The sequence below is a fragment of the Pelecanus crispus genome, chromosome 14, assembly GCF_030463565.1.
Source record: "Pelecanus crispus isolate bPelCri1 chromosome 14, bPelCri1.pri, whole genome shotgun sequence".
Lineage (NCBI taxonomy): Eukaryota > Metazoa > Chordata > Aves > Pelecaniformes > Pelecanidae > Pelecanus > Pelecanus crispus.
In genome coordinates, this window is record NC_134656.1 from 10,033,805 (window position 1) to 10,059,694 (window position 25,890).

The window sequence follows — 25,890 nt, forward strand, 5'->3', positions numbered from 1 at the left end:
GGTTTTTTTCCCCCGCTTCTTAAATACGTTATGCCAGAGGTGCTACCACCGTCGCTGATGGGCTCAGCCTTGGCCAGTGGCGGCTCCATCTTGGAGCCAGCTGGCATTGGCTCTATCAGACATGGGGGAAACTTCCAGCAGTTTCTCACAGAAACCACCCCTGTAGCCCCTCTGCTACCAAAACTTTGCTGCGCAAACCCAATACATGCCAACCCTCACCTCTGTGGAGCGGACAAGTCAGCAGCAAGACTGGCCAAAACAAATTAGGCAGGTTCAGGGACTAAAGAGATGGCACTACACAGATTAATCAATAGACACACACTGGGAGAACACCTCCAGTCTCCTTTATTTTCATTTATAGAAAAGTATGAATATAAATCAGCAGAATATAAAAAAATATTTCAAATATTTTCCAGTTGAAAATACAAGGCTATAGCTAGCCCTCCTGGTACAGCTGGGATGACTTCCTATTTAGAGCCCCAGGACTGCACTGCATTTTTGGGCAACTCGGAGATGCTCCTTGAAACCTGAAGTCCAAGGGCCCATTTATCCCTGGTACTTCTATTCTCACAGATTTGAACAGGCTCATTTCTAAGTTTGGCCATTATCTCAGCAGCACAAGATCAACCCTCTGTAAGACTGAGGATCAATATGAAATGATGAGACCAGGGAGGGCGAAAACAAAAGGAAAAGATATATAAGCACAAGCAGGAAGCACCCACAAAGAAGTGCCATTGCCATGAAAAGAAGGCACTTGAGTTAATTTATTTTGCATTGTTGATTCTTCATTGAGACTTTGGAAAAACAATAATTAAACCTGGGTTCATATGGCCTTTTTTGTCTGATTTCTCGTTTGGTGAATTCTTGTTCCTCTCAAGAAAGGGGGAATTTGCAAGAAGTCATCAGGGTCAGACAGGTCTCTCTCAGGCAGAAGAGGCAGCAGGAATGGATATGCAGAAGGAGATTGGCACTTTACAGCCAGCCTGATTTCTTTGGAAATCGAGGAGTACACAGGGACAGAGAGGATTCAGGATGCCCTAGTGCAGACAGCAACCTCTTGAAATGAAGCAGCATTGCCTCTAGCACAGAGAAGTCATTGTTTTGTTGTGGTTACTATTGCTGCCACACATTTGTGCCAGACAAGCCATCACAGCGCTCACTTGCTGGGACTGTCAGGAGAAGTTAGATGAACAAGAAGCTGTGAACAGAAGGACAGGAGCAAGTGTCCAGCTGGCGGATTCTTTTCCAGGTTCCCTTGCACTGAGGGTTCCCTACTGCCTGCCAGTGCAGCAGCTGATTCCTGAAACACAGTCATAAGAGGGAGAAAGTTAATGTGCTGCACCTCCGCTGCAGGGAAGTCACTTGTACAACGAGGGCTTAAATCACCCAGTAAACCCCATTTAGTTTGCTAATATCGATTTTCACTCCATGGACCCAATTCTGCCTTTCTACCACTCTAAAGAAGAAGCAACCATAGTGACCCCCATAGGATTATAATAGTGTGAAGTAAAGCCACAATCAGTCAGGAACACTGGACTGGAGGAACCGAGAGCAGCACATACTGTAGATGTTAAGTCCAAAAGGATTCACAGAAACATTCCCCTGAGGTGCCCAGCACTGCATGCAACAACTCACGAAGCACACCGGTGTCCCCATAACTCCTGTATTGAAACATTGACAGGTTGCGAAGTGGGCAAAACACCTTTTTCTCCATTTTTCTTTATAACACCACGCTCCCTCTCAGCAGGCAGAGCTCTATTGCCACCCATAGCCATCGAGATGCTGGGTAAGTACCTAGCACGCAATAAACAGCACAGGTGTGTGAGCAGTGCAGGGACATGAGCATCCCTGGGTAACCGCGTCAGCGGAACACTTGCCTAAGCTTTTCCGCCCTGCTAAGAGCTGCACGCTAACACGGCTTCTGGATGGCAGCTGGCTGGAGGCACCAGACCCACAAGCGTTGGAACAAGTTTATTCACGGGCCTTAAGTAGAGGACAAAAAAACCAACCAACCAACACCTTTTCTCCCAGCCAGTCCATCAATATGTTGACCAGAACTGAACAGAGAAATATCCTATTAAAACAACCAAGCAGATCCACAGGCATTTCACAATCAGTGGCTGCACAAGCAATGCTGGCCTAATGGCTACAGAAACTGAAATTTTGCTATAGCACTGTGCCCCTTCGCACATTTTAGCATTTAGTGGTTTAAGGGAGCTCCTCACATCAGTGCGTCCCAGCCCTGACCTTTGGAGAAGCACAAATACCACAACTGGATCAACCCTTGCCCTGTGCACAAAGCTGCCCACAGAATAGCCCAACAGACCCCTAACTTCTGCTTGTTTTATAGTTCTGTGGAAACTGGAATTATTGCTCTAACTCCACAAAGATAACCTTGCTCTTGGTTTAATGAGATGTCATGCTCCAGAGCAGGGTTTTATGCATCACACATGGTTGGAAAAGGCTCACTGTATTTTTCTTTTGGCTTGGGGTCATTTCAAAATACCAGAATCTGCACAGGGAGGATTAAGATCCCAGATAAAGCAGGCTTCACACAGAGCAGTCCCATATCCTCCAATACTCTGGGCTGCAGCTTTACCTTTAAAAGGCTTTACTCCTTAAACACATAAGCCAAAACATATAAGCTAAACTTGCTTACTCTCATCTTGCTGGTAGGGAAGGCAAATACTGACTTTGCTATAAATCAAATCCATCCATCCTCTCTCCCTGTGCCCCATGAGCATGGGCATAAACCGCTGCAGTCTGGACATTTATGTGCTACAACCACCACATCTTGCTCCAGATGATGAAGAGCAGCTGATCCTCCTAGACACAGGCTGAGTAACAATTTCACAGATGTCAAGTCTGTGCTTGATTTGTAGATCTTTCAGAAGACGATCCAAAATTAACAGATCAATTTCCCAGCTCGATGCTCTGCCTTGTTTATCTCAAAACCTTCTAGAAGAAAGAAGCCAATGCAAGCCAGATTATCCTAGCTATCCCCACCCGACGGCCACAGACCTGGCCATAAATCAAGGACTTTGGGAAACCTTCTGAGCTTGCATAACAGGGGTTAAAATGAACTAGCATCTTCTACAGAGTGGGAGACAGGTGGAAGGCACAGAAAACAAGCATCTCTCTAACTTGAAGCGTTTATAAGCCAGACTCCACTTAGACACAAGAAGATAATTAGGAAATACTCATCAAAATATACCAGCATTGCTGAGTTTATTTTAAACTCTGTCAGATGTTTTGCTTCCTGAGAGTCACTCTTGGAACAATATCTCGGGGAACTAAACGCTGGCACAAGCTGCCGAATTGACAGGGTGAGAAGGAAAGCGCAGGCACAGCGTGGGCGGGACAGCAGCAGCTGTGCATGCCTCCTGCACAGCCTCAGCCAGCAGCCCTAGAGACCCAGGCCAGCGCACGATGGCACGGGTCAGCCGGCGTAGCCACTGCTCTGAGGTTACCACAAACTGTCCATGTCTCCTGGCACAGCTACAACAGCAAAAATTCAAAATGAGGGTGAACTGAGTATACAGCCAGAGACTTGTGAGCAGATCTAGGCAAGCTCAACACATGCTGCATCCTAGGCTCTGGCACAAGCTTTGGCCTCCCACCATCCTCTTTCTCAGGGCAGCAGTTACTTTCCCATCTTCTTCCACCTTTCTAAACAAGCATCACATTTATGCTCTCCACATCTGGCCAGCGAATCCCAGCCCGAGGACCTCACCATGCAACCCCCTCAGAGCACTGCTCCCTTGCAGGACTGCATGCTCAGGTATGGCCACGTACTCTAACAGAAGACAGAAGCCTTTTCACAGTCATTTCCCTCATCCCACTCAATGGCTGTCCCCACCAACAGTCCAATTTCTTCTCAGAGATCACGGAGGTCAGTTTTCTCCTCCATGCAACCTGGTAAAAAAAGCATATTATTTCTGGAAACAAATTAGGGGATAGCTCTGTTCATATAAAGAATACCTATAGTAAATACTTGCACTTGAGATGTTGATATCAAGAAAACCAAGCAAGATACCCAGCCCTGGACAACAACCTCCTTGACCCACCACTGTAAGGTCAAACAGTGATAAAGAACACCAGACCATGCCCTGGAGGTTACCTATCTAGGGGATACGTGGGAGTTATCTAAAAGATTCATGTGAAGTGTAAGGGAGGCTTCACACACACATAGGATGAGAAAGCTGCAGACCAGAGACATCATTCATGTTCCATCTGCCAGTCATGCCTTCATCTCTGACAAAGCTGCCCAGCACTGCTTAAAGTGCACCTCCATCACCTTTTGTAGATAGGAGCTTCGTCCACTGCTCGGGCCAGCCCTGCCTGTCATCCAAGCTATGTTACTACCCTGGCAATGAACCCAAGTGAACACACAGTACCTCAGCTCGGCAAACACACCTCACACCTGCCTAGAAAATGCCACAGATATGACTTCATATGACATTACAGGCAGTAACGCTGAGGGGTAAAAGCTCACTGTGTTAAAAGTTGGCTTCCCTGCTGGCTCTCACACGCCTGTAATGAAATGGACCCACCCGTTCATCTTACAGACCTCCAGCAAGACTCTGGGAACAATGTCTAGGCTCTGCTCAATTGGGACGGATTTAAACCATCTGCTGAGATGTGGGCTGAGCCCTGGCTTCACTGAACCAGCCACCATTCACCCCAACTCCATTACTGCTACCCCTCTCCAGCCTTCAGCCTGCCAACACCTGACGATCAGACCATCATTCCTAAAGGACACAGTCCCCTTTTCTTTGTGCTTCCATTCCACAGACAGTGCTGTGCACAAGATCAGGAGAAGGAAAATGCCCCCCTCTTTTTGCAGCCCAATGAGGAAATGAATTCCTGAATGTATTTTTTATTTTGCTTAATCTGATGTTTCTGTCTGGCTCCAGGGTTTTAGTAAAATAACATTATTGTAAGCTTTTATAATCATTTACACGTTGAATGCAGATAAGAGCTACTCCTGGCCACACCACTTAAGTTTTTTTCTTCTTTATCTAAAAGCTTTTGGAACCTTTGTACATAACAAGCTGAGGCAGGGAAGGAAAAGACTCTGACGTGACTTAGTCTTACTAAAAGCCTGAGAAAAACCCTGCCTAAAAAGGCCATTATTGGTGGTCTTGGTAGTGCAATACATTGTGTGCTTGAGGCCTGACAATCCTAGTTTAGAGTTCCTAATTCAAATGAACGTGCTTATTTCAACATTCATATAAGTTTTAAAAATACCCCTGCCCAGCACTGATGGGCAATGATTTTCTCAGGCAGGGCTGCTAACCAGTTTCAGAAGATGCCTTTAATAAACTAACAATGGGGTTAAGAGTATCAGGATAAAAGCAATGCAGCAGCTGTGCCTCCAGTGACCACAGCAGAGGCTTGGGAGCCAGGACTCCTCTGTTGCTGGCTCTGCCACAGATGTGTTTCGCAGCTTCAAGCCATTCCCTTCATCTTTGCTGGAGCCCGCCCAATTTGTGCAAACTGGGTGGTCCCCATCAATCACCCCAAAGCTTCTTCAGCTTTCCAGGGAAAGGATGCTGAAAGTGCAAAGATTTAACCGTACCTCCATCCAACCGCAGGTGCCAGCACATACCCCAAGTCCATAAGCCAGCTGCCACTTGCCAGAAATACTCATAAATGGTCACTTGTAAGAACAAAATCCCCAGTGCTTAAAAATCAGAAACAGATTCGGTTTTATTTGACATCTGACAGGACTGTTAACCTTAGAAGCATGGCTGCAGTGCCTTTAAAACAAAAAAACTCCACAACTGTGCCACTTAAAAGTCAGTGAGATTTAGCAGGCTAAGTGCAGGTACTCCCACACTTCAGTCCTGGCTGGTTTAATATGCGAGCTTCACCAGGTCATTTCATCTCTGCTGGAAACTCATGGTACACAACAAAGACCAGTTAATGTAAGTAGAGCACTCCAGAGGGCTGCATGCAGCTCATTGTGAAACGGGGACAAACAGATCAAGGGAGAAGAATGAAAAATTCAACATGAAAACAAAAGCTAAAACTCTTACTTTTTGCTTCCACTGCCATCCCCATAACAATGTAGACTTCTGGAGTCTAAAGCCGGGTGCTGACACTCCACGCAGACAGTGTGGCCTTCCCTGAGATACTGCATCCAGTGAGTGTACGAGCGGTGGCTGTGCAAGCAGCCTGGCGTGATGGCCACAAGCTGGAATTCAACACAGTACCTGCAACCAAAATAACCGAGTAGGTTAGCTCAATAACCAGATTAGAGCCCTCCATGGGACTGGAAGAGCCAGACTAAACTGCGTGACCATAGATTGTTAATTAAGAAAAACAAAAAACAAACAAACAAAACCCCCCACACCCAAGGTCATAAAAACCATAACACGCAGGGTACCTGCATTTTGACAAGGTTAAATGGGGAATAAACTACTCTGCTGGTGTTTTCAACTGACATATCAAAAAATATCAGGTATTACTGGCATCTGTTTTCACAAATAGAGACACAGATTGGTCAAGCATTTGACTAAAGCCAAAAAAAACAACAGACAGATGTTCCGATTCCAAGTCTGGTATCCATTTGTTGAACTACACCTTCTTATCATCTACTCTCAGTTACTTCTAATGGGTTTTGTAGAGCAACTTGCAACGGGAGCTAAGATTCGGTCTGTAAAGGCTTTCCTTGTGATGATCTCCCTCCTAAGAGACAGAATGAGGTTGTCATATCTCAGTGGGAGGACTACCAGATTGACACAGCACTTCTGCGCTGCGCAGACTTCTTTGTATTTCTGATTTTAACCAAACCTGAGAGGAAAGCCCAAAAGAACTGGCCTTGTTTGGAGGGGAAAACCAAGGAAGTTCAATAATCGTCTATAAACACTGCAGAGAATTGGATTCTAGTCTAGACTGGTTCTGTATCAGTCATCATGGGGATTTCCAAACACCTTCAAGTAGCACACTGAACCACGTAAGCAGTTTGCTTCCTTGTCTTATCTGAGGGAAAGAGCAAGGATAAATACACATGCAATAGAGCTGTGCTCACATTTTTTAATTTTACAGGGAAAAGGTTCAACTAATGAGGAGTCCAAGGGAGGCTCAGGGTGAACAGCTACCCTTTCCTTCAGACACTTAAGTGAAGGGGAGGGATGCAGCCACGCGTTATGGAAATACATGTACAACAGCATGTGGGGAAATAAATCAACAAGTGCATGGCTGCTTCGTGCTGCAAGAGCAGCTCTGGGAAACCCCACAGCGTGTTTAGAGGAATGGCAGCTCTCAACAAGGAACAGGCAAACCAGCAGGGACTGCAATAAGAACCCCTGGGGAATAACTAGCTTGCAAAGCTGTGTACGAGGGGTTACAGGGTGGTAGATAACCTTTCCCATCAGCACTGTGTCGCTGCTAGCGATGACCCCAACTGGCAAAGAATAGGACTGGGAAGGCTGATGCCAGCTCCCCTGTGTTTGAGGCACCAGCATGGAGGCAGAGCAGCACACACAGACATGGCTGTGTCTCAGAAGGTAAAATGCAAGAGCTTTCTGCACAACCCTGCCCGTACCTGTGCTGTGCAACAGTGCTGCAGGGGAAAACAGGCAGTGTTACAGCCAAGGGGGGCTGAAATGAGAGAGGGATGTGCTTCCCATGCAACAAGATAGTAAACTCTGCCCCCTGAGAATTTACCCCATTTACATAAAAAACTACATCAGATTCCACATTGGGAAGAGCTGAAGTGAATGGTCTTTGGCTTTCTGATCACACAACCTTAAACAGCAGCGATGGTATGAACAAAGAGCTGAATTTCAGTCTCGTACTGGCCTTACATCAAGGAAGACCCACAACCTTCAAATGCACTGCAGATACTGCTGTTGCTGAGGGGAGAGCAGCACACCCTGCTCTAGTGAAGTCCTGCCCTTCTGCTGGGAAACACCAGTTCTGATCAGCAAAAAGTGGGCCCAAAACTGCAACCAGAGAGACATTGAAGGTGGAGCCCCTTGTGCTGAGCATCCAACTTACCCTGCTCTTTCACTGCCATCAGCTGCAGCTCTTTTTTTCCTCGCTTTTCCAAACCCTCCTGTTGTTATTAATGCTGGGACTGTGTATATCAAAGAGAAAGAGTACATAGTATAAGTGGCAATACTGCACTAAGGCTGTTTATGTCTGCAAAACAGCAAAGATGGGCCTTCATTGTCATACGGTTTTATCTTAAGCAGGAGACAAAACCAATTCTAACTTTGTATTTTCATATTATCTGTGACCATCAACCGTTTCACTGAAAAGAGAATCTGTATTGTTGCCAGACATTTGCCTGAGCAGAGTAAGGCTACTTATCAGGCACACCCAGAAGACAGAGTGGGGAGGCAATATTCACTTAATACCAACTCTCAAACAGGTTTGAAGCAGTCAGTTACAGCCAACATCCAGACTGGACAGATTTTGACACCAAAATACCAGCAAAAATTCCAAGCAGTTCTTCTAAAAATCAGTAAAGGTATGTCACAAAAAGTTGATTTGAACAAACTGAAATCAGGCTTTTTCTCCAGAAACTAGTTGGAGGTCGTCTCTGCCTGCATTCTGCTCCAGTGCAGCGAAGTCATACCTTGCCTTTGATGGGTATTGCTCCTTCATGACTTTTTGCAGATGACTCATAAAATAAAAAAAGATGCATAAAAAAGAAAAAAAAAAAGTGCTCAACACCCACTTACAGAAGTTTTAAACAGGCATAAATCTACCAACTCTATCAAAATTGCTAGAGATTTACACTTGTGTAAGTGAGATCACAACACGCCTGTAATATTTCACTTTTGAAACACAGCAGATCACAGCAAGTGGCAGGCACCACTTTCAAATACTGTCCCGGGAAGGATATCTCTGAGCCCCTGTGTGAAGAGCCCAGTTCTCAATCACACCAGACAGGCCCAGAGCAAACATGCTGGTGTCTGAAAACAACTCTTTTCAAATACAGTAAAGAAAGATCAGCTCTGCTGACCCAGACAAGAGTCCTCCCCCCGATTACCCAGACACTTACATTTTCAGTGGACTTACTCAGGGACTGTTTGCACTCTGTTCCTTGCTGAGTCCAGTACTCCACGCAGCCAGCCCTCTCCTCCAGAGGAGGGCATGCCTCTCCTCCGTTCCTGGGCTCCTGGATGATGTGCCTCCACCGAACACGATACGTCGTCTTGCAAGGCTCTGCGCAGCCACTCCAGACACTCCACTGAGATACGACACAGGGGATAGCTGGAGAAAGAGTAACAAACAGGGATGTGGAAGGTTACAGAAATGACACCGGTGACGCGCCTCCTCCAGGAAAGACACTTTTTGACATAGCTCAGTACAACCTTCCTTATTTCACACCTGTCCCACAGTTGTGTTGGGCAGTTCCCAGCAGCTCTGCTCCCAGAAAATTACCTGCCCAGAAGCTCCAGCCATCCAGGCTAGTCTACATGGGGCCAGTCACCTCCCTCTCCTACACCACTGCAGGCCTCCCCTGCAAACTGGAACCTGCACTGGATGAATCGAGAAAAGTTTTTAAATTAGAGGAGGTCAAATTGAGTGTTAGGGAAAGAGCAGGATAAAGAGCAGGAGGAAAGGGAGGGTGTTGCAGACCCTTCGTGCAGATAAGGCCTGAAACCTTACTGACTTCTCCTGTGAGATGTCACACAGCAAATGATGACCAGCCACAGAGTTTGGACCATCACGTGGCAGGCTGTAGTTGAGTTCAAGTACCAAAATGAAATACAATGACTTCCACTCTGTACACGTTGGAACCAATCCCAAAATATTCTAAGGATGTGACTCATGACTTTAAATTTTGGGAACCTGCTCTAAGTAATGCTTCAAACATCTTCACACCATTGAGCATCCCTACTTGTTTTCACATAGTATCCACGGTGCTAAACTCCTAAGCTTTGGCCTCCATGCAGCTAAAGAAGTATCTTCCTTCAGCATTCGACATCCCATCCATTCAGTCTGAAACACCCTGGTACCGTTCCCTGTGTCACATATCCCCCTTTGTGATCTCTTCCCCATGAGCATGCCCATAGTTGAGTTTCACAGGATTGAATCTTTGAAGAGACTATGAAGAATAACACAGGAATTACTCCAGCACAAGAGCATTCACCTGCTGGTCTCTCTCAAAGGCAACCTGGAACCATAACCCATGATATACCTGATCAGTTGTACTTAACCAACACAACCTAACCATCAAGAACAATACCTTTGGAGAAAAACACTTGCAGGTCAGCCTAGACTGATATATTATTTTTTCCTCACATATTCTCAGTTGGCTACAGCCCCTCTCCTTGCATTTCTGTATCTTGTGACTGAGCCGGGCCAGTGTATGACCATTCACCACACCAGCGCTTCAAAGAACATCAAACTTCAGTCGTACCAGTGAATAGGTGTCTTATCAGGTTGGTTCAGCCACTGGGTGCCTCACGCACACAGTGACCAGCTAAAGGCCAGCACACATCACCTTACATACACTAAGAGAAGGGCTGCACTTGCAAGCTACCTTCCACCAAAGTCCCTGCGAGTACTCAAGAGGCAAACTACGCAAGAACAGAAACATTTGACCCATGACACTGAGCTCAGGCACGAGGAACTCCTTGGTTCCGAGTCCAGCTCCACCACTAATCTATCACTCAATTTAAAGATGCAGATGAGCCCATTCGAATCCATTAAGAGCCACTACGCTCAGCACCTTACTGTAACAGACATTCACACTCTGATTTACAAAGGCATTCCAGTGGGCCTGTGTCCCACTGATTTCATTGGGAGGTAAGCTGCTAAATGCTGTTGGGAATCCCAGCCTTTCTGAGCAGCTCAAGCCTGATGCTTCAATTTATTCTCCCATGGACAGATAACCCCTAATTACTGCATCAACCTCATTTGAAACTGCCCTTGTCTTCAGAAACTTTAGGAAGATCTTTCAAATGCTACTGCTTTTCTTCTTTGTCTAAAGTCACCACAAACAGGTTTTTGAACCTATTCAAAGATTAGGAATTAAATCAATTATAGAATCATAGAATCATAGAATCATTTAGGTTGGAAAAGACCTTTAAGATCATCCGGTCCAACCATTAACCTAATACTACCAAGTCCACACTAAACCAGTTAAGGGTAGACTAAACCATGTCCCCAGGTGCCACGTCTACCCATTTATTGAACGCTTCCAGGGATGGTGACTCCACCACCTCTCTGGGCAGCCTGTTCCAATGCTTGACTACCCTTTCTGTGAAGAAATTTTTCCTAATATCCAATCTAAACCTCCCCTGGTGCAGCTTGAGCCCATTTCCTCTTGTCCTATCGCTAACTACTTGAGAGAAGATACCAATACCCATGTCCCTACACCCTCCTTTCAGGTAGTTGTAGAGAGCGATAAGGTCTCCCCTCAGCCTCCTCTTCTCCAGACTAAACAACCCCAGCTCCCTCAGCCGCTCCTCATAAGGCCTGTGCTCCAGACCCTTCACCAGCTTCGTTGCCCTTCTCTGGACATGCTCCAGCACCTCAATGTCTTTCTTGTATTGAGGGGCCCAAAACTGGACACAATATTCCAGGTGCGGCCTCACCAGCGCCGAGTACAGGGGGACAATCACCTCCCTGCTCCTGCTGGCCACACTATTCCTGATACAAGCCAGGATCCTGTTGGCCTTCTTGGCCACCCGCGCACACTGCTGGCTCATGTTCAGCCAGCTGTCTACCAACACCCCCAGGTCCTTTTCCACCAGGGAGCTTTCCAGCCACTCTTCCCCAAGCCTGTAGCGTTGCATGGGGTTGTTGTGACTGAAGTGCAACACCCAGCACTTGGCCTTGTTGAATCTCATACAGTTGGCCTTGGCCCATCAGTCCAGCCTGTCCAGATCCCTCTGCAGGGCCATCCTACCCTCAAGCAGATTGACACTCCCACCCAACTTGGTGTCATCCGCAAACTTACTGAGGGTGCACTCACTCCCCTCATCTAGATCATTGATAAAGATATTGAACAAGGCTGGCCCCAAAACAGAGCCTTGGGGAACAACGCTCATGACCAGCCACTGACTGGACTTAACTCCATTCAGCACTACTCTCTGGGCTCGGCCACCCAACCAGTTTTTTACCCAGTGAAGAGTACGCCCATGCAAGCCATGAGCTGCCAGCTTCCCAAAGAGAATGCTATGGGAGACTGTGTCAAAGGCTTTCCTAAAGTCCAGGTAAATGACATCCACAGCCTTTCCTTCATCCACCAGGCGGGTCACCAGGTCATAGAAGGAGATCAGGTTGGTCAAGCAGGACCTGCCTTTCATGAACCCATGCTGGCTGGGCCTGGTCCCCCGGTTGATCTGCACATGCCTGTTGAGCTCACTCAATATGAACCTCTCCATAATCTTTCCCGGTACCAAGGTCAGGCTGACAGGCCTGTAGTTCCCCGGGTCCTCCTTCCAGCCCTTCTTGTAGATGGGCATCACATTGGCAAGCCTCCAGTCATCAGGGACCTCTCCTGTTAACCAGGACTGCTGATAGATGATGGAGAGTGGCTTGGCAAGCTCCTCTGCCAGCTCCCTCAATACTCTCAGGTGGATCCCATTCAGCCCCATAGACTTGTGAATGTCCAGGTGGCATAGCAGGTCGTTAACTACTTCCTCCTGGACTATGAGGGCTCCATTCTGCTCCCCGTCCCTGTCTTCCAGCTCAGGGGGCTGAATACCCTGGGGATAACTGGTCTGGCTATTAAACACAGAGGCAAAGGCAGCGTTAAGTACCTCAGCCTTTTCCTCGTCCTTGGTGACAATGTTCCCCCCCCCCACCTCCAGCAAAGAATGGAGATTCTCCTTGGCTCTCCTTTTATTGTTGATGTACTTATAAAAACATTTTTTATTATCTTTTACAACAGTGGCCAGATTGAGTTCTAGCTGGGCTTTTGCTTTTCTAATTTCCTCCCTGCATGACCTAACAAGATCCCTGTAGTCTTCCTGAGTTGCCCGCCCCTTCTTCCAAAGGTGGTAGACTCTTCTTTTTTCCCTGAGTCCCAGCAAAAGCTCCCTGTTCAGCCAGGCCAGTCATCTTCCCCGCCGGTTGGTCTTACAGCACACGGGGACAGCCCGCTCCTGCGCCCTTAAGACTTCCTTCTTGAAGGAGGCCCAGCCTTCCTGGACCCCCTTGCCCTTCAGGACTGCCTCCCAAGGGACTTTCCCAACCAGCGTCCTGAACAGGCCAAAGTCTGCCCTCCGGAAGTCCATGTTAACAGTTCTGCTGCCCCTCCTCTTTACATCACCAAGAATCGAGAACTCTATCATATCGTGATCACTAAGCCCAAGACAGCTTCTGACCAGAACATCTCCCACTAGCCCTTCTCTGTAAACAGCAGGTCAAGCGAGGCACCTCCCCTGGTAGGCTCGCTTACCAGCTGTGTCAGGAAGTTATCATCCACACACTCCAGGAACTTCCTAGACTGTTGCCTCTCTGCTGTGTTGTATTTCCAGCAGATGTCTGGCAAGTTGAAGTCCCCCACGAGAACAAGGGCTAGCGATTGTGAGACTTCTGCCAGCCGCTTGGAGAACACTTCATCTATCTCTACATCCTGGTTGGGTGGTCTATAGCAGACTCCCAACAGGACATCTGCCGTGTTGGCCTTATCTAAGTATCTATCTATTATCTAAATAATTGAGACATTTCATATATCCAGCAATGCACCACAAAAAAAAAAACCAAACCTGTACATTGGACTGTAGGCTGCCCAACATTATAATCATGTTGTGCATCTGATTTATTTGGAATATTCTGCTCTCTTCAGTTTTGTTTGGCATCAGATATTAATGCTTTTGCCTTAATATTTTGCTTTACAAGTCAGTTTGATAAAGTAGCTCTTTAGTGGTGGGAGAAAGAAAACTACTGAAAAAAGACCAGGCTACGAAGGCAATACAAGTCAAAGTAGAACTGGGACCCTTACATCCAGCACAAATGAATCACAAGAAATAACGTAGAAATACCTCATCCTGCGCAAAGGCAGCTTTCTCGCCAGACCTCCGCGAGCAGGGTGCTGCTATTCCTGCGGCTCGCCGCAGAATGGCAGGGGGCTGGGATCGCGCAGCGCTGCGCTGGGTGGGCAGCACGGGCCACGGCTGGTGCGGGTGCCCAGCGCAGAACGGGAGCAGCCGCTGCCCTCCGCTACCCCCTCACGGGCCTGCAAACACGTTTTTCTTATTACTCTTCTGTACTATGAAGAATAGACGCGAGGGGTTCCTGTCTATGCCAGCCAACCCAGATGACTGCCGAGAGCCGGAGGATTCGGACGCTGTGGTACTGAAGGACCCAGCAGCCCAGCCGCGTTCAGGCACCAAAGGCACTGGGACACCCGGCGCCAACCAGCGCACCCCTCCCTGACAGCCGGACAGCCAAGGGGCACCCTCCCTGCGGACCTGGGGTGCCCAGCCTCAGGGCAGAGGCGAGGCAGGTTTACGGGATCCCGTGGGCAGCTCTTGTACCCTCCCTGCTGCACTTGGGAGGCGTCGGTCTGCAGACCCACCAGCCTGGCCGCATTCACAGACACAGCTTGCTTAAATCACTTTGGAATGAACTCATTTCCCACCCGTTTTCCAGGTCTCTCTTCAAAGGAAAAAGGCAATTAAATCACGGGAGCGTCTGCCCATCTGCCTAGAGCAAGACTGTGCTAAGGCACAACTATTCAGGTTAAAAAAAAAAAGGCATTGTGCGCAGAGAAGACTCCTCCGAGGATGCTGTTTGTGGGAAGGGAACATGGCATTGCCGCTAACATAGCTTATCTCCTTAAGCCACACCTGCACTCAGCAGAAGGCGCTCTGGAGGCAGCGCCGCTGTCCCCAGCGCTGCCCGGGCTCCGCGGCCCCGGCTGCCGCCAGACCGAACGGCGGAGCGGCAGCCGCCGGCTGCAGCTGCCGATGCCTTTTGCAGGGACGTGCGGGTGGACACGAGCAGCAGATTCGGTCCCGTCCGCGGCAGCGCGGTGCACAAGAGGCGAAGGGACCGGGGGATTCCCACTCGGTCGGGAAACGTCCCGTCGCGTTGCTGCCCGGTGCCAACAGGCGGCACCGCGCCGCGCCCTGCCAGCTGCCCGCCCCGGGGCGCCCCGGCACCCCTCAGACCCGCCACCCGCGCGGGGAGCGAAGCGGCTGCGGCCCCCTCCCTCGGCCACCGCATCCCCGCTCGGCCCCGGAGCGGAGCGGAGCCCGGCAGCGCTCGGAAAGCGGGCGGGCAGCCGGCGGCGCGGGGGCCGGCAGGGGCCGGCGGGCCCGGGAGGCGGCGGGCACGGCCGGCCCCTCACCTGGGCAGGCCTCGGCGTAGTCGTGGCAGCAGTCGAGGGCGCGGGCGCACGCCTGGTCGCAGTAGCAGGGCCCGCGGGAGCCGTCGGGCCGCCAGCCGGAGCCGCGGCAGGCCTGGTCGCGGCCCGGGCAGCACAGCCCGCGGGCGGCACAGCCGGCGGCGGCGCCCCGGGGCAGGGCCGGCAGCGGCGGCAGCGGCGGCAGCGCCAGCAGCGCCAGCAGCGCGGCCCAGCGGGGGCGGCCCGCCATGGCGGCACCGGCACCGGCACCGGCGCCTTCGCCGACCTTCGCTCCCCGCAGCCCGGCGCGGTTGCCGGCTGCGAGGCGCCGGGAGCGGGCGCTGCGGGGCGGGGAGCCGGCGCGCCTCCCCCGCCGCCTGGCCCCGCCGCTGAGCGGGGGCGGGCGGGGCCCCGGTGCCGCCTGCCCGGGCGGGGGAGCCCCGCGGCGGCCGCCCGGTCGCGGGCCGCTCGGTGTCGCCGGGTCCCCGGGCCGGGCCCCTGCCCGCCGCCTGACGCGGGCAGCCGGGCGGGAGCCGGGCGGGGCGGGAGCCGGGCGGCGGCGCCCAGGGCCCTGACGGCGGCCCGGCAGCGGCGGGGCCCTTCAGGCGCCGGCCGGCCTCGTGCTGGGGCTGCCGGGGCGCCGCCGTGCCGTGACCGCGGCAGCTCGCGGCGCCCGCGCATCCATAGCTCCGTCTCTGCGGACTTCTCAAACCAGAGGTGCAATTACCGCACTGACCGCTAGCACTTACCAGCCAAATCGTCATAAAGATTATCATCAAAACCAAATGTTAAAAGAGACCTTTTTCTTTCTTTTTTTTTTCCTTTTTTTCCCCAGATTTGACTCCAGCATACCTCAGGAGCCATTACAAACCTGAAAGTACTTCATTCCCAGTACCGCAGCCTGTAAGATACGCGATCCAGCTGCCTCTCTACAGAATTACTCTGAATTTTCTGCTTACTTTCAAACGCAAGAAGCTTAAAGCGATTAGAGCCGCTCCTGTGAATCATTTAACTATTCAGTAGGAAGCTAAAGGCTTTACTGTAACTTTTTATCAAACAGACTTGCTCTAAAATATTGATCGCAACAGATGTTACACCTTGCTGAACACTGAACTGGGATTTATAAACCCCACCCACTGATTTTTTGTGACCGATCGTGCTCCTGTACTAACAGTGGGTATGGGCAGAATGTTCCCGCTTCAGGGAGACTGCAGCAAAGATGCTTCTAGAAAAAAAACGAAAATAATATTAGAGGACGGGCTAACACCTTTGGCATGTGCAATGCTGGAGGCATGGGAGCAGAGTAGACCTGGCACCGTACCACCTCAGGCATAACATGGCAAAATATTCCAAAAAGATAAGAAAGAAAAGGAACTTTAGCTTCTTTGTATGTCTGTGGAAGTCTGTAGCAAAGGACAGACGTCTCATTTTCTTGGCAGTGGTCAGGTATTATCACCTTGGAAATCGCACATGTAACAAATCCCACAGTGGGCAAGAGGCAAAAAGGCCAGGAGAGGAAAGAGCACTAGAAATAAAAGGCCATAGGGTCTAGGAAGCAGGAATTTAATGATACCAGGTGTTAATTCCTGCCTCTGCCACTGAGTCACTCACTGTGTGACCGCATGGGTAAGTCATTTAATCAATGTATGTCTCATCCTTGATCTAGAACAGGAAGAACATTCAAAAGGAGATTGCATTACTCAGCTGATCAGTCAACACAAACCAGAGGCCTGCGCGGCTCTTGCGCAATGCACTGAGGGGCAGGAACAGAGAACGCTTCTCAGGTGGTTCTGTTCCCAGCACTGACGCTGCCGTGCTCCAAGTCCCCCTGCCAACAGTTGTTGGGGTAGGAGGAACACATTCACATTATTCTGAGACACAGAAAACTGACGGAATGAAAATTAGCTTTAGAAAGCAATGCGTCCACATAAAGACTGCAATTTTGACCAACCCTGCGCTATTAGGAATATTGGATCTGGGTCCAGACATTTCAGTAGGGTTTATATTGAATCCACCCCCACCTAAGGCTCCTGGGAGCAAACTCTGTTGCTCGTCTCCCATTCCCAGTCTGAAAGTGGTTCTCCCTTGTTCTGGTTTGACATAGCCCTAGGGGATTTTTTTTAGGGTTTGGGTTTTTTTTTCCCCTGACAGGTTCCAAAGATGGTAATGTTAAAGAAGCCAAGAAAAACATGGCCCAAGCCATGCTGGACCACGTCAGCTGAGCAACAGATTTCTTGCAAGACAATCGCCAAGTCCAAAAGTGGGACTGTTGGCCCTGTGAGGAATATTGGAGCCTAGCAAGTGTGCTTTACGGAAGGGAAATGTGGCTAGTCCATCTTACAAGGAGAGGTTCAGGAGCAGAACAGCTTGCAGGGCCGTCCTTGGCAGTGGCGATTGTGTCTTCCAACCTACAGGGAACATCAAGAGGCAGCTCGCTAGGGCAGGTGGAAACGCGACGTGATCTGCTTGCTCAAACCCTGCTGCTTTCCCTGCTGACCATGCAGGGCTCCTGCCCTTCCTGCCCTCACACTCATTTTGCTTCGCTTAATTAAGCTGCACTGTGCTGGAGCTGCCACTGACCCAATTCCCAGAGGCCCTCCCGCTCCCTTTGTTAGCTCTGAGGGGCAGGAGGATGTTACAGATGGAACGTCCCTTCCAAGGGACAAAGGGAAGCTTACTCTCAGTCTGGATAGTTAATCAGTGTCCCTGCCTGCATCCCAGGCCACCCCACCCATCTGTGGAGTGGGCAATGCTGTCCAATACCAGCCCCTTCTTCAACTTTATTTTGCCATAACTTCCCTTCCTCCCACCCCTGCCAAAAAAAAAAAAAAAAAATTATGTAGCCTGCATAGGATTTACCAGGTTTTTAAATAGGATTTACCCTATTCCCAAGTGTTCACCCCTTTGCCTCTATGCCCCTATCACCTGATAGTTTATATATATGTTGCAAATGCATTAGGATAGCAGTATTTTCTTTGTTCTGTGTTTGTACAGTCCCTTGTGCAGGACTTGGATTCTTCAGCAATAAGGAAACTAGCAGAGCTATCAGTACGCAGGACAAAAAAAAAAAAAAAAGAGGTTCTGGTTTAGAGTGTCTGATTTTACTTTCCATTGTCACAGTCAAGTCTGTAAAAGCATAGAAGGAAAGTAGCCAACCAAGTGATCTGATTTCTTGGAGCTGATTTCTACAGATATGTGAAGGCCACAGGAGAGCTGGCTGCCAGCTCATTCAAACCCTTCTCCAAGGCTATCACAAGGGATGTTCTGCTCATTCATTACATTTCAGCAAGAAGCACCACCAGTTCACACGAGCTTTCCAGAACATGACGCAAATCAGCTCCTAACTTGTAATTGCATTAAAAACCTTCCAACCCATTTCTTCCTATCCCATCATCCCATTTCTGGGGATATCCCCCTTCATGAAATGATGCTTCAGCATCCTCTGAAACAGGCTGTTTCATTTTCAACGGTATTTCTATTCAGACATAAGCCCTACGTTTCCTCTTACTCCTCTCGGGCTGCTGCTCTGGCTGAGCAGCAGCATTTGCTCTTACACCCTGCCTGCCTGAACTGGAGACAAAGTGCAGCAGAGGAGAGGATCGCCAACATGAATCCAAAGAGAGACTGAACTGCCCCATGCTATTCTCAACTAACTCTCGCTTTCGAACTGTCCATTATGCTTCCGCCTGACTGATCAGGCAGAACAGGGGCAAGCTGGCCTCGCGCCAAGGCCAAAGCAACTGCTGTGGTTTTGTGTTCACAGCAGCTACCCGATTCTGTAGTTTGCTGAATGTTTTCCCATCCCAGATCCTTCCCTCTGTGTGGCAGATAGGGAAAAAAGCCTCCAGCTCAGGAAAAGCAGGGGACAAATGCAAGAAACACTGGCCATCTCTGAGAATTTACCCTGCCTGGCTATTCCATTGAAGCCATTCACCTGAGGTTTTACGGTTTGTTTCATTCAAGTGTTTAACTCCCTTCCCCATGCCCTGGCAGTAGGAAAGCTTTGAAGCATGTCAGCCCTTCACCCCATCCCAGACCCCGAGGATGCTGCTGTCCTAGTCCTGCCAGCCCCAGCTCTCAACAAATGAGCTCAGTGCACACCGCTCTTTCATAAGACAGCTCAAAGACATCCTTTGCACAAGCCAGTGTCCTCTTACTCCTCCTCAGAGCTGATCTAACCATACCAGAGAGCAGAAACTGGGATTTAAGCTCAGACTGCTTCTGAGAAAAAGCTGAGTGTTTATTCATCCACTAGAAAAGCTGTATTGGGTCAAAACAAAGACCTACCTCCCCGAGTATCTGTCTTCAATAGTGGCTAATAGCAGATGCCCAGGAGGGAATATAAGATAGGTTGAATGTACAGCAGTATTGTCCCAGAATGCTCTCACACTTCTGGTAATATCACCTCCGGGATTTCCTAATAGGTAACGCCTATGTGTCAGTCTGTGTCTTATACAAATTCTCTCCCACCTCATTTTGAACCCCTGTAAACTTTCAGCACCCACAGTCTGTCATAGCAGTATGTCATGCTACATAGGGCACGAAGTCATTTTGAACCTACCATCAGCTAATTTAATTTGAATCCCTAGTTCTTGTATTAGAAGAGACAGGGAACAATGAATTCTCATTTACGTTCTCAAGGCCACTCGGGATTTTATAGATCTCCATTGAATTGTCCCTTAATCATCTCTCCTGCAGGCTGAAGGACCACGCTGGCAGGAAGGGCTGCCTGGCCGGCGCTTTGAGTCCGGGAGACTGCCACCGTCCCAGACTCTGCCTCAGCAGTTCCTCCGCTGATCTCTCTGCCATAGTTGCATTTCTAACATCCAATTCCTCACTCACTCACCTCACAGGTCCTGCCTCTCTCGAGTGTTTCTTTAGGTTAGCTAACCCTTGACAACAAAAGAAATCACTGCTGTGGATGTGGTCTTGCTTTCCCACGCACCCCACTCACAGTATGAATTCATGCACTTAAGGCCAAGGTGAAAACAAATTCACACAGGCAGATAAACAAGCTTTTAGTGCTGAGAAAAAGAGTAGAGTCTCATGTGTGAAAATATCCTAATGCAAGAATAAAGTTTTTTTCTTTATTTTGACAAACTCAAAATAATAATAGTAAGAACTAGAGGAGCTGGCTGATTTACTTTCACACCTGCTCCTGCTTTTTTAAAATGCCTGTCTGCCTGCTTACCCAAGGCACCCTGTGCAGAAAGCCATAATTAAAAAAGTATTGTGGGGTCAGGAGAGGGAGGAGGACTAAGCATTGAGTCTTAAAAAAAGGCTTATTTGAGAAAAGATTCAGGTGGCATTTTCTTTTATCAAGACCAGTAAGCAAAGAATACATCTGCAGGGATCCTAACGCCGCTTTACTTGGAGGAGTTTTAAACTCTGCACTGCGATTCTCTCCTTTGCAGTGTCCTTTGAGATCTTAGAATAGAAGTGAAAAGACCTTTAAACAGCACTCCCCTTCTGTACACACCTGCCAGTTTTTAGCACACAGAGGCATGGGAGAAGAGTTGATACCAAGCAAGATTCAGAGATTTTCCTGAAGAAAAATCAGATTACTAGCCCACGTATTTGAGATTCTTCTGTCTTTTGCCAAAGTAGAGAAGAACATTGAACCAAATAGTCCTAAACTCCACAACAAAGCCCACCCAGGAACAGTCCTATGCTCTGACAAAGGGATGGGATCTCATTAGGACTGGAGGGAGTTTTGGCCAGCACACCTGAACTGGCCTATTGACCCAGGGACCAAAAAGCATCTCATCCAGAAAAAAAACCTTCCTTCTTGTTAGATCTGGGCTTTTCTGCATGTGCTTAGGAGGCCAGCAACTGCTACACACATCTTCAGATGTGCCTTTGCCACCCTTGTAAAACTCACCCTCAGCTGGCTGCAAAGAGGAGAACCACATCAGCATCCCAGACAGAGTGCAGAGGGCAGCAGTCTTCTCCAGAGCCCTACTGTATGACCAGCTAGGTCCAAAGCATCTGCTGGTTTTCAGCTCACCATTTTGTCCCCAAAACTCCGAGAGGAACTGCTGAGAGAATCCACACCATAGCAGAGCAATTATGGCTGAGCATACAGATTTACATCCCAAAAGCATTCACCCTTGATAAAGGCTTCACCTCAACACCCCAGAGCTAGTGTCTTCAGCAGACTCCAACACATGGGAAGTATGATCTGCTTATTCTGCCTTTTCCTCTCTCATATATACACCACTGCATTGTAAGACCATGGGGGGAAGTCAGGCTAGAAGAGAAGTAGGGAAGTCCCACTCATCTCATTCAGATGTGGCCACAGGCACAGAGAACACAGGTGCTAGCCTTCTCCTCCTCTCTTCGGCCAAAAGCTACTGCCAAACCCCATCACATGCTGCCTCCGCATAGAGAGCAGGGCTATGACTCACCCCAGGGCATAAAGGAAACAAACTCGTTGTCATTAAAAAGCTATTATCTTTAATGAAAGCTGGAGAAGGTTCAAAGTGGCCAGAAGTCTTATTTAGAAAATAGGAAAGATAGATACTTTAATGAAAAGCTTTTGGTGGTTTTCTCTCTGTGTCTTTTGCTTTCCCAAAGAAAAGGAAAGGAAACCAGCCAACTTTTCTGAACCTGGTACTGCCAGTGTTTGGACCAGTTTTCTTTTTCTTTTCCTAAGGGAAAATAAAGGAATAATTTGTGAGAGTCTGTGCCATGAGAGGCAACCCTATGAACAAGGTAAGCATATTCCTTCCCCTAAGAAGAAAAACCTTGAACAGGTTTGCATTCGAGTCGAACCTGAAATTTTCCCCTAGCTTGTGAAGGCCCAGGGTGACACCTGACTCCACAAAGCATTACTGGGAATCTTTTAAATCCAGAATAACCCCATGACAAGGCACACTCTCTAGCAGAAGGAATACAATGCCTAAAATCCTCTATCAATTCTGCAAGCTACATGACCATCTCCCACATTAAATCAAAAGCAGTGCCTCACATTTCAGATTCCTCCCAAACTAGCTCCATTCTCACGCTTTCACCAGCTGCCTCCAGACAACTGCTTCCTCCTTCGGCCCTTGCACCTTTGCATCCTCCTCTAGCAACACTTCTCCTGCAGCCCACGCCATGCTGTGATATGGCTCCAGGAGCAGCAGGCACCTGCAGGCTTCCCTCCCTTCACTGGCTTGGGCTGCAGCTCAGTGCCTCCTGCTTACATAGCTCATGGGATTTTGCTGCTGGTGTTTAAGAATGGAAAAGACCAACAGGGACATGTATAAAACAGCCAGGCACTTCTCCCAGCAGGTCTTTCCTCACTCCAAAGAACCTGTGGCTCAACTAGAAGACGAAACTTTTTGTTGTCTTTAGCACAGACTATTTTATTCCCTTCCTATGAGGAATCTCCAAGTGTGCATGAGACACTACAGAAGAAACAAGAAGTGCACACATACCCCAGAAACTGCAGCCCAGTTCACACCCCACAAGATCAGTCTTCCCAGTCACCATCTGATAAGTTAATCACTTGGGCTAATGTGTTCTCAACATAAAAGCCTGGGACTCCAGACCACCATTTGTCCTTCTCTTTAGTCACAAGGCAACACTTGCAACTTGGCATAGGCCAGAATCCAGGCTCCTTTATTTTTTCACAAGTGGCTATTTATAAGATGAAGATGAAATAGCTAAAACATCTTCATTTTCTGTAACCAATAAATTTAAGAGAAACATCAAAGGTTTTTTTACAATGGTTTTCCTAAAAGAGACAATAAAAAAAATTGATATTGTCCTTCCATGCAGTGTAAGACTCAGGATAAATGAATCCACCCACAGCTAAAGGAAACCCCATTTATTTACTTACTGAATTGTCAAGTCAAGCTCAACTGACTTGACAAGTCAGCAAGTGCAAATGGGTCGTATGCAAGTTGCAGCATTGGGCTCCAGGGTGACACAGCACCAGTTGTCCCTTGGGACCCTGTAGAACACAGGAACAGTTTGGAATAATCTTCAGTACAGTTTCCTCAATGCAGTTATCATCCAGGCCACACATTTTTCACTCTACTAAATCTCTCCCCAGACGTTAGGAAGAAAAGCAAACCAAATGGAAAGCAAATCCTGAAGTGATATAGACACTACTTAAACAGAACACCAAGGTGCGTCTCTAAATTCAAGAGCATGCTTAAATACGGTACTTGAAATATTACACTGCACACAGACATAACTGTTCTGATTAACCAGGCTCTGAGCTATACAAGCTGCAGAAGAAACTAGATATGCTTACTGTAACTGGTCCTGTTTTACAGTTGACAGTTGATTGCACATCCTAAGAAACGTTGGCTTTGAATAAATCTCTCCAATAAACTGAACATGCATTAGCATTTGGGCGAGATAGGTGAAATTTGAAAGACAATTGGTCTAGTACCAAAGTACCTTTCAGGAATTTAAATTGCCCAGTTGGAAAACTGGTTAAGTATTGCCAAGATTAGCCAAGCTTTTAGCTGACACTGGTAACTACATTAACAGAAAAAGCAACTGATTTGTGCTTACACTGTCTGGATCTCTGCAGTCCAGATGCTGCCTGTATCACACAGTCACACTGACTTTGATACGTGTCAAATTGTCAAGAAGCCAAAGAGGTCAGAGAACAGACCCCAGTTTAATCTCTGCTGTGCAGAGTTCCTACTGTCCACAAAGGGAAAGACTCCTGGTCTGATCCACGCCTCTGCCTGCCAGAGATAATCTGAGCGTGTTGCATCTCATGGATGCAATGAGTCAGACACATCTGGTGCAATCTGCCTACTGAGTGGCATGGAAATTGCTGTTTCAATGTTTTGAGCAAAGCCTGATCCCGCTGGGTCCTATCTACCAAACAGGCCTCATTTGTGCCAGCAGTTCCCCATCATCACTGGGTCTTTTCACTTGACCAAACATTTGTAGGGCTAGACCGAGAACAAGTAAGTCCTAGTTTCTGGGCCCCTCCTCAGCTCTGGAGCTACACTGCCTCTTGAAATGTACCTATTTCCCCTTGTTTTAACAGGAAAAAGGTAGTAAATTGACCTTTGTAAATTAGTAAAGTTACAGCTAATCTACAAAGAAGCAGATGCTTATTTGCAATAGGGTACCACTTCGGTGATGAAAGCAGAGGCTTTATCTACAATGAATGTATTTCCGCAAGAGATTCAAGGCCACCCATCTGCACAAACTCAGTCTCTGCAGATGATATCTAAACACTTTACAGAACATTAAGAAGCAGCACAGAAATAAGATGCAAAATAGAGCTAAAAACCAAAGCATTGACCCAAACTCACAGGAGTCAGCTCTCAGCACAGAGGGTCCTTTTTGTGACCGGCCTTTCTGAGTGCAACTGGAAAGCAGCATGCAGTAATAGCAGGGATGAAAATAAACAGAACCTGTAACACTACCTCATCTATTTAACAGTTTTATTCAATTGATACAATTCATGTGACAGAAATGGTCACATTTATTTTCTTAAATGAGAGCAGAAGCTGTCACAGGCACGGGAAGGCATCGACCAGTCAAGTGTTCATGTTCCTTGGCCAAAACCAAGTCACCGAGGCACAAGGCACTCTGCAATTTAGTAAATGCAAAGAGAAAAAGATTCTGCTTTATTTTACTTGGAATAAGGTGCACTGATTTTTTTCCTCTCCTCTAGAAATTAACTTTTTTACTATTTCAATACCATCTCAGCTATACCCAGGTTTGAATTATAGAACTCTCGGAGAAACTCGATTTACCTCCTCAAAGGACATTCCTCTCTTCAATATCCAGGCTCCTACTCAGATCCATGAAAAATTATGCCATAAACTTTCTATTATTAATTAATTATAATTATAGAATTCTATGATTCTATAAGGGCAACAAAGCTGGTGAAGGGTCTGGGGCACAGGCCTTATGAGGAGCAGCTGAGGGAGCTGGGGTTGTTTAGTCTGGAGAAGAGGAGGTTGAGGGGAGACCTTATCGCTCTCTACAACTACCTGAAAGGAAGGTGTAGTGAGGTGGGTGTTGGGCTCTTCTCCCATGTAGTTAGCGATAGGATGAGAGGAAATGGGCTCAAGCTGTGCCAGGGGAGGTTTAGGTTGGATATTAGGAAAAATTTCTTTACAGAAAGGGTGGTCAAGCATTGGAACAGGCTGCCCAGAGAGGTGGTGGAGTCACCATCCCTGGAAGCGTTCAATAAATGGGTAGATGTGGCACTTGGGGACATGGTTTAGTCTAGTCTACCCTTGATTGGTTTAGTGTGGACTTGGTAGTATAGGTTAATGGTTGGACCGGATGATCTTAAAGGTCTTTTCCAACCTAAACAATTCTATGATTCTATGATCATTGCCAAAGGGAAGGGAGCCACTGTCGTGGTTTAGCCCCAGCCAGCAACTAAGCACCACGCAGCCGCTCACTCACACCCCCTACCCCGATGGGATGGGGGAGAGAATCGGAGGAGTAAGAGTGAGAAACACTCCTGGGTTGAGATAAGAACAGTTTAATAATTGAAATAAAGTAAAATAGTAATGCTAATAGTAACAGTATAATAATGATAATAATGATATACCAATATGCCCTGTTCACTGATGGGTCCTGTCATCTTGTGGGAAAGCATCGGAGGTGGAAAGCTGCTGTATGGAGTCCTATACGACAAGTCG

The 25,890-nt window shown here is 48.0% G+C and overlaps 1 protein-coding gene across 3 annotated transcripts in view; it reads right to left on the reverse strand.

Moving 5' to 3' along the window:
• Positions 1-339: 339 nt before the first annotated feature.
• Positions 340-25,890, reverse strand: part of LOC104026965 (somatomedin-B and thrombospondin type-1 domain-containing protein-like) — a 39,501-nt gene continuing 13,950 nt past the window's right edge. For 2 of the 3 annotated variants that reach the window (XM_075721268.1, XM_075721270.1), the window contains 4 exons: positions 9,037-9,231; positions 8,008-8,086; positions 6,042-6,218; positions 340-1,300 (listed from right to left, as the gene is read on the reverse strand). In XM_075721268.1, coding sequence (XP_075577383.1) covers positions 1,183-1,300; positions 6,042-6,218; positions 8,008-8,086; positions 9,037-9,231 — 569 coding nt within the window. In that variant the 3' untranslated portion in view covers positions 340-1,182. Of the gene's footprint in view, positions 1,301-6,041; positions 6,219-8,007; positions 8,087-9,036; positions 9,232-15,271; positions 15,519-25,890 lie in introns of those variants that run through there. The other variant, XM_075721269.1, reaches the window with a different exon arrangement.